The sequence below is a fragment of the Danaus plexippus genome, chromosome 17 (genome assembly GCF_018135715.1).
Source record: "Danaus plexippus chromosome 17, MEX_DaPlex, whole genome shotgun sequence".
NCBI lineage: Eukaryota > Metazoa > Arthropoda > Insecta > Lepidoptera > Nymphalidae > Danaus > Danaus plexippus.
The window spans coordinates 2,539,639-2,560,789 of NC_083548.1; the positions used below are offsets into that span (position 1 = coordinate 2,539,639).

Sequence of the window (21,151 nt, forward strand, 5' to 3'; positions counted from 1 at the left end):
GTCTGGCACGACGCCAGTTAATTCAAACACGCTCTACCATTATTTATAGAACTTTTATATGCAAACCGTGTTTACACTACACAATACGAATTAAACTTCCAAAATATGATACGCCACTGGTGTAATGTGTAATTCTGTAATTGGATCTTAACCTTTTAATATAAAAAGGTTAAATAAAACTCATATTTTCAATGTTTATTTATAAAAAAAGTTTACATCAGGAATAAAAATATAATGTTTTGTTAAAAAACTATATTTCACTTATAGAATAGTGATGTCAGATAATATAGACTTACAATAAACCTCTGTATCATGACATTTGCAAAATATTCAACGTTTCCCGCGCGAATGAAGCCATAGAATAAAAAAAATATTCTGTATTTAAATCCTAGTGATCTAAAATAACTATCATTAAATTTCAAACTGCTTTCATTAGTAATTTTCCACTATTTTTTTTTCCATCTTGACAAGGATTATAATCATAATTCTTTCACTCATTATACTTTAAATCTATACAACAGTATGGGTAATGGGTAAAAAATTCAAATTTAATATTGTAGAACATTAATCAAAACACAGGTTAACTTTATTTTAAACTAATTAATATTTTTGAACGGTTCTTATTTTAAATTGTCTGTATACAATTCTACGTGGGCACGGGTAGATTCTTAGCCACCAGTAACAATATCTGTTCTGTATTGTAACACCAGTTGGCTATGTCTTTGGAGACCTTGCACCAGTTCTCTCCGTGGTGGGGTTCGGCGGCCTTGCACCTGTTCTTCACGTCTTCCTGTTGCTGTTCGTTGCCGTGGTGCAATTCGAATTTGTAGAAGTAAGCCCAAGCGTCACCGAGATCCGGGTCGATTTTCACCTGTATACCAAATATATTTAACAGATTAAAAAAGAAATAACAATAAGATATTTGTAAATATGTTTAAAATTTTTTGTTAGTAGGTAAATTTATTTTGGTTACACAACAAAAAAAAATTATATTCTATTAATGTATTTGGGAATATTAAAGAAAATTTGTGATCGTAAGTTGTATTGAATGAACATATTTTATTAAGTTAATTATAAATAATAAAAAAAAATCTATAATTCAGTCGAATCTATTTGTGATGAATATAAGTATTAATTTTATACACTAACAGTTCTGTTGAACCATTCTCTGCATTTATTTAATTTCCTCTCCGTCCAGAACAGCTGTGACACCGCCAGCAGGACGTGAGCGTCGTGTTCACATTTCTTCAGGGCGTCCACCTGAAAAAAAAACATACATATACCAATTTGAAATGAAACTAATATTATCGGATTACTACGCGTATTCTATTATTTTTAAAAATGGAATACTCCTGCATAGTTTTTAAAAATAACAAAATACGCGCAGTAATCCGAATACATTATTTTCATTTAAATGAATACTGGCGAAAGTCCTAGATCTCATTACACCAATTAACTTTTTAAGTTCCTTATTTGAATAGTCATTTAAATTTACATTATTTTTTTGCTAATGACTCCGCGCAAATGGACGTCTGAATAACGTTCAGAGGAATGTAAAAAATATAAACCATGGTATTAACTGTCGTTGACATCTATAGTGTGTGCCGCGTGACTTTAAATGAAATACAAATGTTATGAGCTGGTAGTACACGGAATATTGGGATGATTTAGAGCTCATATGTTAATCTAATTTTAAAGCTACACTTTTGTAAAGTTTCGTAGAAATACGTTAAACAGTTTTTGCGTGAAGGAACAACGAACATGCCTACATACATACATTCACACAAAATTTTGCATATATAATATATTATATTACTATGAAGTACTGAAATGATAAAAATGCGGATGTGTTAGGGCCTTACATTTATGGGCGTGTGCATGTGTGTGTGAGAGACTATTAAGTGTTTGTATTTTGTGTGTTTAAGTCTTTATGTATGTGTGTGTGTGTATACTCACACTCTTAGTCTTCCTCTGCGGGCGGGGCTCCATGAAGACGGCGAGGGCCCACAGTCTGCCGGCCGTAGGACACTCCTGGAGCGCCTTCGCCAACAACGAGCCGGCCGCCTCCACACAACCAGCTCGCTGTTCCAGGCGAACACTCTCCAACCTTCAAACATATTAACATTATGTATTCTTAACATCTGTTTTAATTCCTTCGACGTCCTGGAAGTGTTTGTAAGTATTTCGTTACATATAAACTATTTGAATTTCAATTTGATTTTTATTACAATACTTCATTGACGTTACTAAAATAACATTATAAAAAAATCTATCAGCTTTTTTTTTAAGACAAAGGTTTTACAGAATTCATCCAATACCAGAGGCGTATGTAAAATTACGTATTTTTATAATAGCTACGACTGCTTATAGTTTTTACTCCTTCTTTTATTACTGTCATTAATTTTACTGTGTATTGCCAGATTCCGAATTTTTAAACCCGTAAAGAGTTTTAATGGTTAAATAAAAATGATATTAATTTACTATTCTTAACTAGGCGGTATATTTTGTTTGTGAAATAGCTATATATTATTACAAAATTAACATACTTTAATACAAAATTCAGTCCACAGGATATTATTTCTCATATTAAACGACAAAAACCCACACATGCATACATTAGACACACATGCAAAATTCCTATTTATAGGTAAGATTTAAATATAAATAAAATTTTTAACAGTGTCTATAAATCCTGACATTGTCTCAGCGCTTCAATGAAGTTATTGTCTATTCTATACTACAACATTATACCTATTGTATAGTATTACCATAACTCGGCGTTCTTCTGATTCCTGAGACGCGCCTTCTCCAACACAGATCTGGCTTTGGTGACGTGTTTGAGTTTTTCTTCCAATCTCGACAGTAGTATCCACATAGGGACACTGGTAGCGCACTTCTTCAACTGAAATTATAAATTCTTCATTATTTTTTTTGTTAATTCACAAAATGCCTAAATTAAATTTTACGACTACGACTAATTAAATATACGACTGTTTGATTTTACATATAGTTGAATAAAAGTTAAGATATTCACATTAAAAAAAAATATTAATATTATTTTGTCTATATAAGCTTCATGTTAAGCGATATAAGATAATACCTACATATATATTTATTAATATATATAATATATCTTATATATATGTGTATATCAATACCCCTTGCGTGTATGTGTTGTGTGCGTCACTATCTCTCCCCATCTGCTCCTCTATCTGTCCTTTCATCATGTGTAGCTTCGCGTAATCCCCAAATATTGTGATAGCTTCAGACAACAGGTTCAGGGCTACGTCTAATTTGTTCAAAGCCCATTCTAGTTTTGCTGATTTTATCATGACCTGGAAAGAAAAATATTTGATTAGTCTCTTGATTATTAATAAATTAAAGAAAAAAAAACTACTTACAATATATAAAAAAATTACTGAATAAAATCAATAGTTTATATTGAGAATGATGAATTAAATTTTATATATTGGATGACGTAAATAAAAATTTAATACAGAACCTACATTATATTAAGTCGGTTAATAATAATGAAATTAATAGGTGATCTCACCCTAGGTGTGGGTGCGGACGCTCTGGCTTTCTCCAACAACCTCCTGGCTCGATCATATTCTTTGTTCTCGCTCTCCAGTTTGACAGCGGCCAGCCAGATCTCCTCCGAGTTAGGATTGGCTTGGAAAGCTAACGACAGGATCTGTCTAGCCGCTCTCACGTCACCTGGAATTAAAAAAAAAATATTGTGTAATCAAAACTGTGATTTAACAAGTTAAATGGCAAGAGCATAATTCAATGTATGCCTCTTGGAATAATTACTGCTTAAGACTAAGGAATCACTGAAAAATTCATTCATTCAAACATATTCATTTCTTGATGTTAAAACACACGTGGAATTATATAGAGGGTTTCTATTTATAATGAAATTTACTGAAGAATCTTCAGCCAATCAAAGGGTTTCAGAAAATGGTACAGAACCCGCGCTTTATTAATATATGGCCTAACCGGAGTGGGAATTCAAAATTTCTAATTGGTATAAAAATGCTCACCCGCTAGCCACTTGGACTTCGCCCCCATGAGCCATAGGACTTCGCTCTTGGGACAGTGAGCGACCGCCCTCTGTAACAGAGCCTCTAACGTCGCCCTCGTACCATGCTGCTTCTCGAGGTAGGCGGCTCTCAGCCAGATGGACTTCTTCGAGGGGAAAACTGATAGCGCGTACCCATACACCGCCCGGGCACACTCGTACGCACCTTCGTTGGCGCACTGAGGAATAAAAAATGTATTCATCGTATTATTATTATTATTTTTTGTAATAGACAATTAGTATAAATGGTATTTATATGTATTTGTTAATTGTAGGGTCTTTCCGATTTTTTTTATTATTAACATCTTACTCATACAGATGATATAAACAGTAACACTGTTTTTTTTTGTTAATAAGGCAATTTGTCGTATGTAAATGTTATCTGAGAGAATAGGAATTATATTTAATCTGCGTATCCTCGCTATTAATTCACACGTAATCTGCATATTGTATTGATTTAGAAGAATTAAAATTTTCATTCAGACAATATTTTCGATCAATTTAAAAATTCTTTTACAAGTCATTGTACCTAATTACATGCTTTTATATATTGATATTATTTAGAGAGATTCCAATAAAATGATAACGATCTGCTCCCTTATATATATTACTCACAGCATCAGCATCCTCCATCCAAGTATGTTTTTGATCCTCTGGTTCAATGCCGTGACCGATCACCGAACGAATTATCGCCTGAAAACATATATAACGAAATTAAATAATATAAAATAAAACGACGTCAAAAATATTATACAATGTAAAATTATTAAATAAATAAATATATATATATATATATATATATATTGTTTTAATGAACCAAATTATAAAAAATATATATAGGCAACACCTCAAAAAATTGAATAAAAAATGAGTCATTTTATTTAAAGTGGCATAAAGTAACATTATATAAAATTGTGTTAGAGTAACTACCTGACACGTATGAACTGCTCCAGATTTCTCAGCCTCCATCGCCTCTTTGAACCAATGCTCTCTGTTTATTTCAACGCCATTAGCACTAAGCGACGTTATGGCACGGTCTATAATCTTTTCTACCATATGAGTGTTGCCTGTAACAAAAAAAAACTGAAATAATTATTTCATGATGATGAATATAAATAATTCTTCTATAAACCTTTTTGCAGAAGCGAAAACTATTTTTTTTTGTAAACTAGACATTAAAAACAATCACAAGATAATTTCATTACGTATTTATTAAACGGACATATATTTGACTCACCTTGAGCCTCTTCAAGTTTAGCAGCTGTTACCCAGATCTGTCTATCGGTGGGAATATTTTCACGTGCCTTATTAAGTACTTTTCTTGCATTTTCATATGTTTCCAGTCTAGCCAGAGCCAGCCATAGTTCTACACTCGTCGGACAACACTCCACGGCCCTTGAAAGCAGGATCCTAGCATCTTCAGGGTTCTCCAATTCGACGGCCGCTTTCCACAAACGCACTGAATTCGGTATATGCTCCAACGCCTTTCTGTAAACACGACGTTTAGCCTGGAAGAAAAGAATTAAAATTAATAACATATCTCAGACAACATTCACTATTTTACTATACTACTATAGTATTTAGCAAGGATTATCATATATATGTTCTGTTCCTAATATAAACTAAAAAAAAAAGTTTTTTTTTTCCTATGGCAAAGGATTTCTGTGTTAGAAGACATAATCCCATCATTGACACATTATTTAAATCAGAGAAATGATCTCAATTAGATGTTGATCGTATCAGGTCAAAATTATTATATATGTAGTATAGACCAGCTTATGTTACATATGGAGAATAAGGGAAACACCATTTGAGCATCTTGAAGTGTATATAGCTAACTGATAACTAACATGAGCTGCATATATTATGTTTAAAAAACATTATCCTATAATATCCTGTATTACCTTTGGTTCCTGTTCCAGTTCAGCCGCCTTCACCCAAACTCGTACACTATGAGGCAGGTTGCGGGCGGCGTGAGCTATAACCGCCCGAGCTGTATCCGGTGGTTGTAGACGAGCCGCTTCCAACCAGAGCTCTTCACTGCTGGGGTTAACCTCACAACCCTTCATTATGAGGTTGCGGGCTGACTGGATTTTACCTATGTCAAATATTAAGCCATTTACATGTCGGAAGAAATAATATCTTGGTTTATATTGATTTTTTTCATTTATAAACTATAACTGTGTTTTTAATATACATATTTAAGTGTAAAAATTGACTATTTACTTAAAATAAAACAAATTATAAGTAATTTTAAGATTATATTGTGTGACACTATTAGATAGACCAGTAAATAGCCTTTATGTACATACAAAAAAACGTTGTGATAGTCTTAAACTCACCAGTAACTTCTTCTAATCTAGCACTAGCAATCCAAGCTGGTGGATGGTTAGGATTGGTTTCCCTCACCGACTTGAGGAGCAGCCTGGCCTTTTTGATATCATTAATGTCACCGCCATAAGTAGGTATCATGGACTGTAAGTCAGTTAAGTAACCTTTAGGGTCAACCACTGTCTGACCGCTCACAGAGTCGGAGACTTGTGACAATTTCACCGTCATTAAAGTGTTCCTCGCTTGACCTATCTTACGTAGATCGAGATCACCTAGAAATAAAACATTCTGTCTTATAACACTAATTTCCTATAATATTCATATTATCAAACAAGTCGGAACATCCAATTATAGCTATCCATCCAATTAATTAAAGTTAGAGATGCATGAAATTGTTAATTTGTATTTCTATAAATATAATAATCAATACAATATTGTATCGTAAATTAATTAATTAATGGACAGTTTAAAAAGCCACCTTTTTTATACAATTTCTTTATACAAGATTAGAAATTGTATGACAGACAACACTACAATTATTACTATTTTTATTCTATATAAGTAATTATTCTGTATTTGTCTTTATGGTTACCTGAAGGTGTCAGCATCCCAGGTGTCATAACCCCCGGCATCATAGAAGCTAAGCCTGAGCTGGGATCAATTGTTGAACTAGACTCTCCACCCAGATTCCTTGACAACACACTATCTGGTAAAGGAGTAAATTTCTCAGCTCTTGGATTCCTTTGCTTCCTGTTCCTCGCGTCACCAACTTCCGGTATAGCAGCCCATTCATCCTCCGACACCATTTTCAATTCACGTTTGAGATCAGAAAACTGTTGTTGTATTTTGGGTCTGAAAAGTTTGGCTTATAAGAGAAGTGAGAAGCTTAATTTAGCTAACATTTTTGTCTGATTGCAATCAACACATCTTTTTTTAAATTAATTAACACATCTATAATGTGTATTTATTCATTGTTATTATTAAATGGAAAGTTAGAGGATATACATGTGTTTGTTGCTCTGTCATATAAAAATGACTTAACAGATTTTGATTGAACTTTATAGTAATGTAGCTTGGAGATCAGAAAGACATAGGCAGTAATTTATCCTGGAATTCCAGGTAGTCCCCATAGGATGGAGTCATATAACACAGACTATCCATGTCTCTTGTAATTGGTAATCATATCTATTTTATTATCACACTTTAAAGTTAAAACATTTCTCTCTAAGTACAATTCCAATGTTCACATGAAAAACTAGTTGAAAGAAGGTTTCTTTCACAGGAAGAGTAATAAAACACAACAATTTGTTTTATGTAGAGAATCATAAGAAAAATAGGTTGTTTTATTAATTATTATGAAGTGTTTGAGCTAGCTGTGATGTGCTAAATTTAGTATAAAACTTGCCTCTCTTGGCGATATCTCTCCAAATCCTCTTTAAGTCTCTTCTCTCTATACTCTTTTCTTTTTTCATCCATTCGTTTATCAATTGACTCATATATAGCATCTGCCTCTGCATCATCTTTGTCATATGGATCCTAGGTAAATTAACATTTTACAATTAAATTATTCTTAATAATTTGTTATATTAGTCCAAATAAAATAGAGTGCACTTGGAAGTAGATACGTAATTAAAGAAATAAGATTATATATTGAAAAAAATGTTTCACTGTGTATTTGAAAGTACCTTTGAAAAGAGAGAGCCACTATAACCTGAAAATTCGTCATAATTAGAGTCATTCAAGTCTTCATCATCGTCTTCCTCTTCAGTTTTTTTTCGCTTGGCTGCTGGGGGTGCATGACGATCATCACTAAAACAAACGAATTTGTGGAATATCCTACATAGAATAATAAATATATTACAGACCAATACCAAACGATTTTATGAAGTCAACACGATAAATTGTTGATTATTATGGTATATGGTACAATTACACTAACTATAAAACTTACGATACGTCATTGGCGTCTCTGGCGGGTCCAATATCTGATCTAGTAGTAAAACCTGTAGCTCTGAAAATAAAAAGCAAGTATTATATTAAGAATATAATTAATTGAAACGAATACAGCACTTGAATGTATATAGATCCGTACCCTCTACCAACACCAGCCACATAACCAAGAGGTGCCGGAATACCAAGAAAATGTTTTTTGTTTTTGTTTACAAATGCTTGCGGAGGAACTGACATAATGTTTAATTAAAATAAGAAACTTATACTGAAAATATATTAATTTCTTTTTATTAGAAATTTATAAAATCTCATCAACAACAACATTAGTCTTAAACGTCAGTGTCAAATTGAAGCTTAAATTTAGTTCATTAATTATATTTAATCGGATACTCTTCATAAACTATATATACGAACCAAGCTTGCCATATATTTAAGTGTTATTTCATATCAGCTGCTCGTGTTTTATCATAGTTCTATATTTGTAGTTCATAAAATTGGATAAGCATAAAAAAAATTGCTAAGAAAAATATTTCACAACGTGGGAAAATATAAGGAACTTTGTATTTCTGCACGCTTATAAATATTATTATTTAGATAATATAATAACCAAGTTCACCTTAGAAATTCCAAAGAATAACCTAAGACATTAATTTCAAAACAGTTTTGTTAAACTTTAAAAGAACATTACGTACCTTAAAAATTGCAATTATAGATTTCTTTTGTATTTGAATGTAACCGCAATTTTTTTTCAAAATAAGGAATGTAATAGTTTTAAAAGTATGGAATAATATTTCATCTTTTTAAAGAAATGGTAATAATAAAATTTCTTTGTACAAGTTTCCGAACTAGGGAAAAACCTTGAAATGTTGTTGCCTAGCAACTTCTAATTTAAAATAAATAAAGAAAACTTTATGAAAGCTTTGAAAATCGCTTATACTAGTTAAAGAAAAAGTCGCTTCTTTTTTTTTAAAGTATGGCAGAAATGAAAAAAATTAACGAAGAAATCTCTAACGAGAATAGCACAAATGAGTTCCTATTTTACGAAAAGACTTGTGAAGCGTACAAAGACGATGACGAAGAAATAAAAATGATTTTTAATGAGATTAAAAAGCTATCAGATCCAAAAAATAAAGATACTGAAATTGGTGAAGATGTTGAAGATGTAGAGTTGATTTTAAGAAGAGCTGAGGACATATCTAATGAGACTGAGAATTTATTAAAAAGTAGCCCTATTGCTACTGTCTCGAACGGCTTTTATCCACACACTGATCCAGGAAGTATCCCAAAAATTAAAGTCACAAAACCAAGTGAAAATATTCAGAATGAGAATAAAAATACAGTTGCCAAGGTAAGAAATTAAATAAAACTAATTTCATAGTTCTTATAATTTATAAATCTTTAATTAGTGTCATAATAAATATATTTTTATAAAAAAAAAATCAAAAATGATATCACAACCTATTTTAACTTAAACATAAAGTCATGCTTAGTTCTTTCTTAATTGGGCTGCAAGCACTCTTAAGCCTGACAATGATTCCCTTGCTACTGGCTCAATGAAGGTTGTCGGCAAAACAAATCCATGGCGGCCAGTATCGCTAAGTTCAATTGTGTATGCATATTTAATGCCCTGGCCTTTGGCCCAGTCATCTGAACCACCTGAAGCGGGATAAAGGAGGCCACTAGACGACCCAACAGAATATTTAGAGCCTCCAGTCGCTTGAATAGCCTGAAAATATTTAAATATTATAGGTATATTCTTCATACAACATGATAAATTGGCTTTTCATAGTACTTTTGTCATATGAGCTTACCGCTGCTATATTTTTGCCGACAAGATCTAATTCTTTATGATCTGGTGGGACTGCGTTGTCATATCCCCAAGGATATAATAAATATTGACCATAACTGTGGTATGTCAGGTATGCTGAGAAATTAGCTGCACTTGTTTTGATGAATTCCTGGATATATCATATAGTAATTAGAAAAAGTCTTACACAAAATGTATAAACTTTTGAAGCAAAAGGACTAAAGCATTCAGACTTAACCAACAAAAGAGGCTTTGATGCTATAACCAAGTCGAAAAAGCATTTGTTTGTTTTTTTAGTTATATAGTTTATTTACATTTCTTTCCAATTAAAAGTGTTATTAGTAAAATGCTGGAAATATATATTTTTCATACCGATACTGCTCTGGATTCTGGTTCAGAGAAAGCTCTACTTCCTCTATATATTTCACTGCAGGGATTACTCGAGGAACCTTTACCACCCCAACGATAACTAAAAAAATTATTAGTTAAGAAGAGTCACTTTTTACATGTAATTTTTTTTTATCATTATTTAATTGGTTTTTCAATGTTGGCAGTGCTCATTAAGAATACAAAGACTACCAATTATTGTCGCACAGTTGGTAAATAATGATATTACCCGTATATAGTATAATTTAAAGTACCATACCCGAAATTTCTGTTCAAATCAGTCCCGACACACTGTCTCACACCGTAAATTGCCGGCTTTCTATTTTTTCTCCACAAACGATCTTTGATATGCGTGTATTCGTATCCATCAGGATTGACAACAGGCAAGAAATACCTTTAAAAATATAGAATACATTTAGATGATACAGATAATTTAAAATATATTTTAAAGAAATTTAATTACCAATCAATATCCCTTATGTCATCGGATTCTTCGTCGAAGTTTTCAGCTATTTGGTTGATGAAGTATGTAACCGTAGCCGGGCTGATCCATTCCCTAGCGTGTATACCACCGTCGATAAAAACCGCCTTATTTGAAGGCTTGCCATCTGATATACGGAGAACCTGTAAAAATTATGTGTTATATTTGGGTGGTCTGCTTATCCTACAACTTTGCACTACATCCCTATTTCCTGTGTCTGATTCAATAACCTAAGTTTCTGCTATAAGGAGCGAGGATTTGTGAATGAAAAACCATTAACTCTCCGTAAGTGACGATGCTAATTTGGAATAAGCATACGTAGAAATAATTTTCTAATAAAAATACCCAAAAAAATTCTAAACTCCATTTTATCTCATATATCCTTAATAGTCCTTATTGTCAATTTTAATTTTCACTAGGAAATTATTATATGTTCCTCTGTTTTGAAATGTTTTTTTTTTTTGGTATAAATGAGTTTCTTTTGATGTAACATGTCCATGGTATACGAGGAATAAATATAAAATATACATGCAATATAGAAAAAAGAACCATATACAAGAATAAAAAATGACAAGAATATATTAAAGATAAATAGTATAATTTATTTCCTCACTTTAAGGTCTCTTCCTTCATAGGATTTTCCTATTGAGTTCACACTCACGATCTTGGGATACGTTTTGGCTAAATAATCCATAAAGCCGTGAATGTCTTCCAATCTGTGATATTGTTTCCATGTCATACGATGACCTGTTAAATAGAAAAAAAATATTACTAATATTATTTATTCAATATTTTATTCACAGTCTTTATTAACTAATAAACAATCCCATCCTAATCTATGAATATTAACTTATAACTATAAAGTTAAAATTATTGTTACTGAATTAGAAACGTCGGGACCCTTTAGATTTAGCACTATTTTTAGTCACAACACAGAAGACCTATGCAACCTTCACAAAAAATATCCCCCAAAACAAATAGTTAACAAAACAAGGGGTTTAACACGATTATGATGGCTATAAAACTGTTGATATCGAATCAACAACGAACCCCAGTTGGCATATGGCCAAAACTCCATTGGAAGTTTAAGAGAGCTGTAGCCCATGAAGGCTTTTATCACACCTAATCGGGTGGCCCTGTAACGCCAAAAATTGTAAGATCTTGCTGTAACAAAACCACATAAATACTTGGAATAATATGTTGGGGGTTATCTTTGATTGTTTTTATGGCGTCCTATGTCCTATGAACTTGACATTACCTCGTCTGTCCTGTAGCTCAATTTCGTTCTCATCGAGCGGAGGGTTTTCTTCATTGATTCTCCTTTGTAGGTCCTCGATAATGACGTCAAAAGTAATGTTCTCTCTCTTGAATATCCGTGTAACGTTCTGTACGGCGTCGGGTTTCACAAGGACATCGATGTACGTTTGGTTCCCCGACCACGTCGAAATGACTGATAGTATTATAGAAAAAAGATTATTTATTTTAATCTTTCTTTCCAAGAATTCGTTCGTGATATTTTATTGGGATACTTACGATTTCTGCGACGCAATCTACCTAACAGTACTCTTACTCCGTTCTTATCAGTCGCCACTTTCCACAGTTGTGCTCCGGAGTAATCTACTTTGGAGTCTTCTACATCTATAGCTTTTGTTTGAATGTTCTCTTCAACATCTTCTTGTACATCTTCGGGTATATCTACTACATCTCCTACCGTTGTATCAGCTATAACCGTTGTGACATCAGGGTTGTCTAGCTCGTCCTGAGGTTGTCTTACTGATTGACGTTTGGGCCATTCTAGAAATTCAAGCGAATCTATTAAATCTATTTACGTTCAATACCACCTACAACATTGTTTAAGTTCCAGAAAACAGAATGCGCCAACTTTGCATGAGCAATTATGCTAAATGTGAATAATTATATGTAATTACAACTATGTTTTCAATTGTGTCGGGTTGAGCAGCACGTTACGTGTCAGGATGTGTCTATGTAAATTGCATTTGAAAAGATAAATGTTGATGATATGATACTTATTGTTCTGTAGCTTTATATAATTAATTTAAATAAAATATATCTATTATACAGCATTGTACTGGAAAACGTACATAGAGAACTTTATAAACTTGGTGTCGTTTTTTGAATAAAATTCTGGAAATATATATGGTCCTTTTGTCGAGTGAGATTTTTTTTTTAATTTTATCTGGAAAATTATTTTAAAAAGGCGTATTTTTATAAAATTATTATTTTGATTGAAAAGATCGGGTTATATCGGGTTTAAAAGATTTGTAGTAAATTAAAAAAAAATATTAACTCTTTAATGTGGCTGATAGAGGTATCGTAAAATAATCAATTTAAAACTTTTTGTAAATGTATAAGTTATGTGTAATATTTTAACATTAATTTTAACAAGCATTTGTTAAAGTGTAAGGTCTCCTCTCCTAGTTCTGGTTAATTATAAGAAACGCGTTTGTATTAAGAAACCATAATAATGTAATATTAATATAGAATATTTTTCAATTAATACGAATCGCTGAAAGATTTTAAGACGTTAACATTTTTCCTTCAAATTCACATGAACATTTATATATACATATATATTACCCGTTAATTTTATTCCTAACAGACATACTTAGATAAAATTTCGTTTATATTACATCGTTTTAAATTTGTAAAAGCGAAGACCGGTATACCGTTAGCTACGAGAAAGAATAAATGTGAACAGGTGACCAAGTGTCGCCCGGAGAAAGTCATTTAGCGAGTCACGTGTCACGACACTAACGACGCATTTTAATTGACACATATATCAGTAACAGCAACTAAAATTAAAGAAACTATGAACCGAATTCTATTAAATAAATGTAGATATTAATTTAATTATAGTTTATTTGATTTCTATTCGTTTATATTTTATACATATCCAACAATTACAGAAATATAATTTCGTAGTTTGAAGTGTATTATTAAAGTTTAAATGGAGATATTGAACGAAACGCTAAAAAAATATTATCAGCCAGTACTTCGGTAATTATATTACCTATTTTTTTAAGTCTCGAAACACACGTGATTACGAAGGATTACTAGAGGTTTTTGTTGGTATCTATTAAATTATAAATAAATCATAAGTTATTTTTTTTATAACTGATTTACGAATAAAATAAAAAGTCCGAAGAATTCTATCAACGAAAATTTTGAACGAAGATTTTGAAGTATAGATGTATGAAAAAAAAAAAAATATATAAAAATTTAAAAAAATTAAATAATTTATCCGCGTATAAAATATGAGAATTACGGTAATGATAGTTTCTGAAATTATTTTTTTATTGCATTAGAAATGTTGTTTTTTTTTTAAAGCCGACCAATAAGGTTGAATTGAAATCAAAGTGTCATCAATAACAAATATTAACACAATGTATTTATTCCTATATCCTATGTCCGTACAATATTAATGTGTTTATTTAGCTCACGTATTCCGAAGGTGAGTTGATATCCGGAAAGCTAATTTTCCTCATTCATCAGCCCGAATAGTAAATCAGCTTAAACAATGTAACTTTCAAATATTTTTAATTAATATTACAGATTTTCTTATTATTATTTATTTAAAATTGTTTTGATGTAAAATTTTTCTGATAAGGATTCAGTCAAGAATCGAATATGATTTTCGTTGTAGATAAGTGTTTTTTCTTTTGTTTTTGGTAATATCTATTTATTTTTTTTGTAGATTCATCAAATATATTACATTATTATTATTATTCTTTGCTGATTTTGTAATATGTTTTTGGAAGCAAGTTTATTTCAAAATAAATATTTTTTCAAGAGCATCATAAACAATAACACGTAAACAACCATTTTTAACATTCGTGCGTTCGTTTGCTTTTATATTTATTAGTAATTATTTGAAATCATTAATAATTATTAAGATTTATCTTCAGCATAACTCGTTAGGGTTTTTACGCGACTTTCCTTGGATGGTAGGGAAATTCTCGAACAACTTTAAGCATGATTTCTTTTTAAGTAACTTGTATGTATGTGGGTTTCCGTTACAAAAATTTAAAATCCTTGAAAAATTAAAGAGAACTTGAAAATAACGAGTAGGGCTCAGTAGAAAAAATATAGCTTAGATTTATATATGTAAAATTTTCTCTTTCCGTAACATAATTTTTAAAATAAATGTTGTCTACATAACAGGAAAACTATAAAAAATTTGCAAACCTATTATTGTTTTATATAATTTAATAAGAAATAACATAGGCATAAAACCAGCGAACTCCTTAACGAAAATATAACTTTACTGTTAAATAAAAAAAACGATTTGAGAGTAATAAATTAAAATAAATTAAAAATATATGATATCCATACCTTTACCCGGTTGCAATTCGTTTATAAGCGGAGTGCAGAGCTCCAAGGATGCGAGGAGGCACACGACCGTCCACCAGAGCTTTGCCATGGCTACTGAGCCGCCAGACCATTATCCGCCGGTGACACTGTTAGAAGATGCACTTACCTCACTACGAACCGACCACAATACGATCAACTTTAATCTAACTGCATTCAGTACTAATCCAATGAATCACACTAATTCACAATGATGCTGATAAATGACGAACGTTATGTCATACTATACAGTGTTATTCTAAATAATGCTGTCAAATACAATCGCATAATTAGTTGAATATATCGCAAACACGCCAGTGAAGAGATCAATGAATTAAGAAAGGATTATTTTAAGTACAAAGCTTTGCAATGTTAGATAGAATGTATAAATCTCGTCTGCCCCTGATCACGGTTGCTGCGAAGTATTTCGAAAAATATTAGTTTAATTTAAAGACTTTTTTTTTTGTAAATTTTTCTCTAAGCCGAGATTTGTTCTGTAATATTCCTCGAAGAACTTGAACGACAACCTTCTTGGTCGTATCTGGCGCCGCGCCGTGACCGGTCATTGCCTCTCGAGTTGCAGTTATTTTATAATAATGACAAATCGTGTTTACGGTAAACACGTTCTCGGCTGGATCTTAACCAATACGAACATTTTATATTATCTGTTTTTTGTTTTAGCTAGAATTAAATAATCTATATACATTTTCTTTATGCTCAGTTATCGTTTTTAGAGCAATCAAAATTTTAAACATACCAACAAAGAGGAAACGAGACGAAAAACTAAATCTAGACCTTTCTCCGCTGGAGTTATAGATTCTAAGAAAAAAGATGATGTGAAAGTTACAAGATTAGCGACGAGCTCAACGAAAAAAAACCCTAATACAAAAAACGATACCGTTTTAGAAGAATTGAAAGACACAATCGAGAGGGTTAAAAGTTTAGAACTATTGAATGTCAAACTGAACGAGGACAACAAACAGCTTCGTAACAAACTAGAACAAGTAAACGAGGAAAAGTATGTGGTGGATTTAAAAATAGCCGAATGTGAAAGATTCATACAGAGACTGTCTAAGGAATATGAAAATAAAAACACTGAATTAAAAACAATGAAACAGAAAGAAAACTGTCATTTAGCTGAATTAAATAAGGCGAAGGATGATAGAAGACAGTTGGCGATACAGCGCGATAAAGACGGCATTGTAATACAAGATTTGCAAAGACAAGTTAAAGAAATGGAAATGATTCTGAAAAGAAAGCATCCGGACTCGGTGTCGGCTTTGATAGGTAATGATGCAATTATATATCACTGTGAAGGTAAATGTAAATAAATATTTACATTCACAGTGCCGATGGGAAGGGTGTTATTATTTATATACAATTATATTTTTATAAAATGAGCACGATACGTCACCAGGGGAAAAGTAATAGCAAAACGTCGGATGAAATTTAAAAAAACACGCGAGTCATATCCGAAAAGTTGATTAATTTAAATATGTCCTAGCAAAGAATTAATTAACACAATAAGTAGCACAACTTTTGTTAGTATCCGGGTTTGTAAGTCTCAGAGAATATATCATTGTAGAGAAGCGACGATAGTTTTGTTACAATTAATTAATTAACTTATTACATTCTCAGTTGCATCAAAATCATCTTCCGTCGAAGACAATAAAAAAAAGTTATTGGAAGAAAGAATAGCTAGGCTGGAGCAAGAATTGAAAGATAAAGAAAATCATTTTCAGAGCATTCTAATGACCCTCCAAGAGAAGTTTGGTGATATGAAGCAAAAGTACGAGAGTCACATCATCGATGTTGAACGACAGCTGATGGATGACAGGAAGGTTAATAACGACCTGAAAAACAAAATCAACAGACAGAATATGAAGCATGTGGCTGTCCAAACAGTTATGAGACCGCAGACCAGTGTCTGTACGCAGACCGTGTTTAAAACGGATAGGGCAACGTCAGCGGTTAGCCGGCTAACACAGAACTCGGCTCTCATATTCAATAAGCTGAAAGAAGACAGCTATCTGGTAGCGACTATCAAGGGCCTGCAAGCCGAACTCACGGCGAAACAGCGGACAATATCCAAAATCAACAGAGAGACAGAGGAATTGAGAAAGAATTTGAGAAACTTGCATAAAGAAAAAGAAGGTGACAAAAAATAATTTACAAGTAAAATCAATCATAAAATTATTTTTATACTAACATGTCTTGTTACAGTTTTGATACATCTGAATCCACAAAAGAAGGGCTGTAAGCAGGCGAAGTCGACGGAGAATATACTGTCAAGAGTGAACACGGAAATGGAAGCTGAATTGTCTCAAATTAAGAAGGAGAAAGAAATATACAAGGAGGAAAGATCCGGTCTGCTCTCGTCGTTGAAGAGAACTAACGAGGACCTCATACTGTTGAAGAAGAAAAGAATTCAGGACGTATGTATTACAAACATCTCATCTCATCTCATCAGAATGTTTAGTGTTGCATTCTAATGAGATGTAAGACTTTCTCGAGTTTTATTCATTTAAATGGAATTAATAAATTTCGGATACACTACGCGGATTTTATTATTTTAAAACTACATAATACGAGATGTCATCTCGTCTTCCAGTGGTCACGGTTGCTGAAAAGTAACCGAAACGTCGGGAGTATGTAGTTCTTTACAGAAATAAATCACGCGTAGTTTATCCGAAAAATACTAGTTTCATTTAAATTCATTTAAATAGTATTGCACGCTTTCCACAACTACCTCTTTAATGTTCGAGTACAATTTGTCCATCCGAAGGTAAGGCTTCATCCATGAATAGTGATGAACTTTGTTACCGGTCTATCGTATTGTTGCTTGGGAAATTGTTTTTATTTAGTAATAACAGAAAAGAATTTGTTTGAGTTTGGTAGATTGAAAAATTTTCAGGAGCACTCTTAACTGTCATTCGCTGAACTAATTGATAATATTCAGCATCATCAGCCTGGTCTCCTTGAGGAATGGTACTACAGCAACTAAATTTAATCTATTGTTTTTAAGACATTTCAGCTAAATATTAATATATATATTAATGCATTTGAATTAAATTAATTTCGTTTACGTGGTATATTTATAACCACAAATAATTTGTAAAGCATTGATGAGAAAAAATTACGCAGCGTACCTACGCTATGTAATTTTTTCTTTTAATTTAAATTACCTAATTTTAATGAGTGAAAGAAGCTTTTGTTATATGGACTAGATTGTTTTTATATATTACTTTGTGGTCTGTCTTATTAGCGCGCTCAGTTAATTTGTAGAGATTGCACAGACTTTTATTAGTGAATGTCCTCACAGCTGATTGTAGAGTTTAAACGGTCTCTTGTATTCCTCGAGGGACTACATCTTATACTTTAACTTGTGTATATCTTAAGTATAAGAAACATTTAATATTTTGATTAATTCCAATACCAAAAATATATTTACATATTTCCATATAAAGATATGACTCAGTGTTGAAACCTTTGTGGGTATTTTTTTAATTGAAAACTGACAAAAATATTGCCTGCATCTATACAAAGCCACAAAAAACAGCCGACTTCCAATATATTATAATACCTAAATATATTTTATTTATTTTAACAAAAAAAATAGAAGGTTCCCTTTAGCTACAATATAACCTAATTCCTCTATAGCTTCACACGTTACAACTGGCCCATGAGAAGGAGTTGATGCAGATGAACATGCAACTGTATCCGCTGCAAGAAGAAATAAAACTCCTGAACAGAACAGTTGAAATACTCCAGGACCGGGTCAGGGCAGCGGAGGACAAACTGCTCAGATCCAACAGCGGCCATAATGACGTCAACGCTGGCGGTGATAACAACATCAAACACATACGCTCGTAGAACTTGAAGGTATTCGTTTATCAAAAACGAAACCTCTCAGCGTTCCACGGATTGTTCGAGCGGGCGCCGGGTCCATCGCGTTGCAGGGAGAGCAGCTTCAATAGTGCTTCAACAATGGGTGAGACTTGTCACTCGGCTGTAGCTTTAAGGGCCCCGATCTAACGCGCTTTAAACACTTACCTCCACCGTCCAAGCTCCTCTCTATCTATCAAAATTTGTTTCGACTTTTCTAAGTGACAATTTAATTATGTGATAGTTTTAATGTGACTCAGCCCGCGACTGTTTTTCGATGTAGCAAGTTTTCTTCTATTGTTCTAAGTGCACGTTTTTTTTGCTGTTTTCGGGAATCGACCGGTGATAACAATTCTTGAATGCTCGACATTTACATATTTTTAAATTGACAAATATGAAACTTAGCGTGCGTCGGCCTAATATCTTAAGTTTAAATACATTTCAAATTAATTACGGACTGATGTTTCTAAGGAACTACCTATTAGTAACTCTGTTCTATTTTATTACTTTGTGTTAACAACACGTTTTGAAAGTTGACATTTTCTCGTTATCCGTCGTAGCATTCTGTTCGCATCGCGCAGCTGTAAATACGCGGTATCTCTAACTCAAATGTCTTACAAATTCATTTTTATAAAACATTGTCGATTTATAGCCATATATTGAGAATGTTACGTCTGTTTTTGTATTCAAATAAATAAAATTTATATATATATTAATTATGTTTGCAAGGTAAGGTATAAATATTTTTAATTCTCTCGATAATTACTTGTTATGTTGTACCGTCATTTCGTTTATATGAGCATTGAACCGTAAATTTATAATTTTTGAATTCAAATCATCATTTATCGAAAGTTCCTCGAACTTTTAACAATGAATTATGTCCATATAAGGAATTCCTAAAGGTTTGTGAACTTTGGTAATTCAAGTAAAGTCGTTATTATCACGTGACAGGGAAAAAATGCGTTTAAAAACTATTAAGTCATTACCGAATCGACATTCGTTAAGAGTGACAAATAAATTTAGTTCATTTATCTAAACGCCATACGTTATCGTGTCTTTAAGATTAAAATATCGATGAATATTTTTGTAGTTCAACGAACTGTGATTGTTTATTAAATATTTTTTTTCTTAACGAATGCTATTACAGCAACTATAAAATAACAAGTGCCTGGACAGAAAAAATATCTAGTCAAATTATAAGAAGTGATATTTAATTTAAGCGTACTTAGTATTGAATTAAATACATATGTGAATTTAATGTTGTGCCTTAATAAAGCTATTTGGGCTACGAATGTGTTTTATTTTAAGCGCCATATTTGTTTGTTTTGCGTCGATCAGGGTCATCAGCCGTATTCTCATTCGCCGACCGGTATGTAAGTCGATCCGTTATAATATATTCTAAGAGTATCATTAAAGGGTTGGTATGCACGCGCTAAGTACGAAATACAAGATTCCACCAGGTTCAATCTCACAAGAATAAGAGGAAAATCTATAAGTAAAATACACTAAAAGCAAATGCAGTAAGACATTAAAATTATTGCTCAATTACTGTGATTTAATGGTATTCTCGTGTACAAAATAAAGCAAAGAATAATATATTTGTTTTTCCCATTTACGAACATCTGCGTTGTACATAAATCCTAACGGTAGACTGTGCATATCAAAGAATTATATAAAGATGATAAATTAATTATATATTGGTACTAAAGAGTGCACACATATATAATAAGATATGTACTTATATATTTCTAGTAATGTGTAAATAGAGGTGTTGAAAGTGGAATTTTATTTGTATCTTTGAAGTATTTTATTGGTGTATAAACGGAAAAGTTTTTAACTGATTGATTTTGTTGTTGGATAG

General features: G+C 32.1%; 3 protein-coding genes across 3 annotated transcripts; 1 reads left to right on the top strand and 2 right to left on the bottom strand.

The window, feature by feature from the left end:
• Positions 1-174: 174 nt before the first annotated feature.
• LOC116771176 (pre-mRNA-processing factor 6) lies at positions 175-8,693 on the bottom strand. The gene is made up of 17 exons (XM_061523126.1): positions 8,505-8,693; positions 8,364-8,423; positions 8,098-8,221; positions 7,818-7,948; positions 7,005-7,264; positions 6,424-6,684; positions 5,986-6,179; positions 5,319-5,589; positions 5,012-5,148; positions 4,697-4,774; positions 4,044-4,260; positions 3,554-3,717; positions 3,159-3,335; positions 2,769-2,902; positions 1,957-2,107; positions 1,150-1,260; positions 175-871 (listed from the first exon to the last, which is right to left on the bottom strand). The coding sequence occupies exons 1-17, from the start codon at positions 8,597-8,599 to the stop codon at positions 647-649; spliced, it is 2,790 nt and encodes a 929-aa protein (XP_061379110.1). The 5' UTR covers positions 8,600-8,693; the 3' UTR covers positions 175-646.
• A 540-nt stretch (positions 8,694-9,233) lies between these two features.
• LOC116771245 (centrosomal protein of 162 kDa) lies at positions 9,234-20,578 on the top strand. Its single transcript, XM_032663045.2, has 5 exons — positions 9,234-9,710; positions 16,140-16,692; positions 17,044-17,559; positions 17,629-17,840; positions 19,066-20,578. The coding sequence occupies exons 1-5, from the start codon at positions 9,336-9,338 to the stop codon at positions 19,276-19,278; spliced, it is 1,869 nt and encodes a 622-aa protein (XP_032518936.2). The 5' UTR covers positions 9,234-9,335; the 3' UTR covers positions 19,279-20,578.
• Positions 9,733-15,550, bottom strand: LOC116771246 (carboxypeptidase B-like). The gene is made up of 9 exons (XM_032663046.2): positions 15,391-15,550; positions 12,571-12,831; positions 12,296-12,487; positions 11,651-11,784; positions 11,020-11,180; positions 10,816-10,950; positions 10,542-10,638; positions 10,174-10,320; positions 9,733-10,088 (listed from the first exon to the last, which is right to left on the bottom strand). Exons 1-9 carry the CDS (start codon positions 15,476-15,478, stop codon positions 9,849-9,851), a joined length of 1,455 nt encoding a protein of 484 aa, XP_032518937.2. The 5' UTR covers positions 15,479-15,550; the 3' UTR covers positions 9,733-9,848.
• Positions 20,579-21,151: the final 573 nt, after the last annotated feature.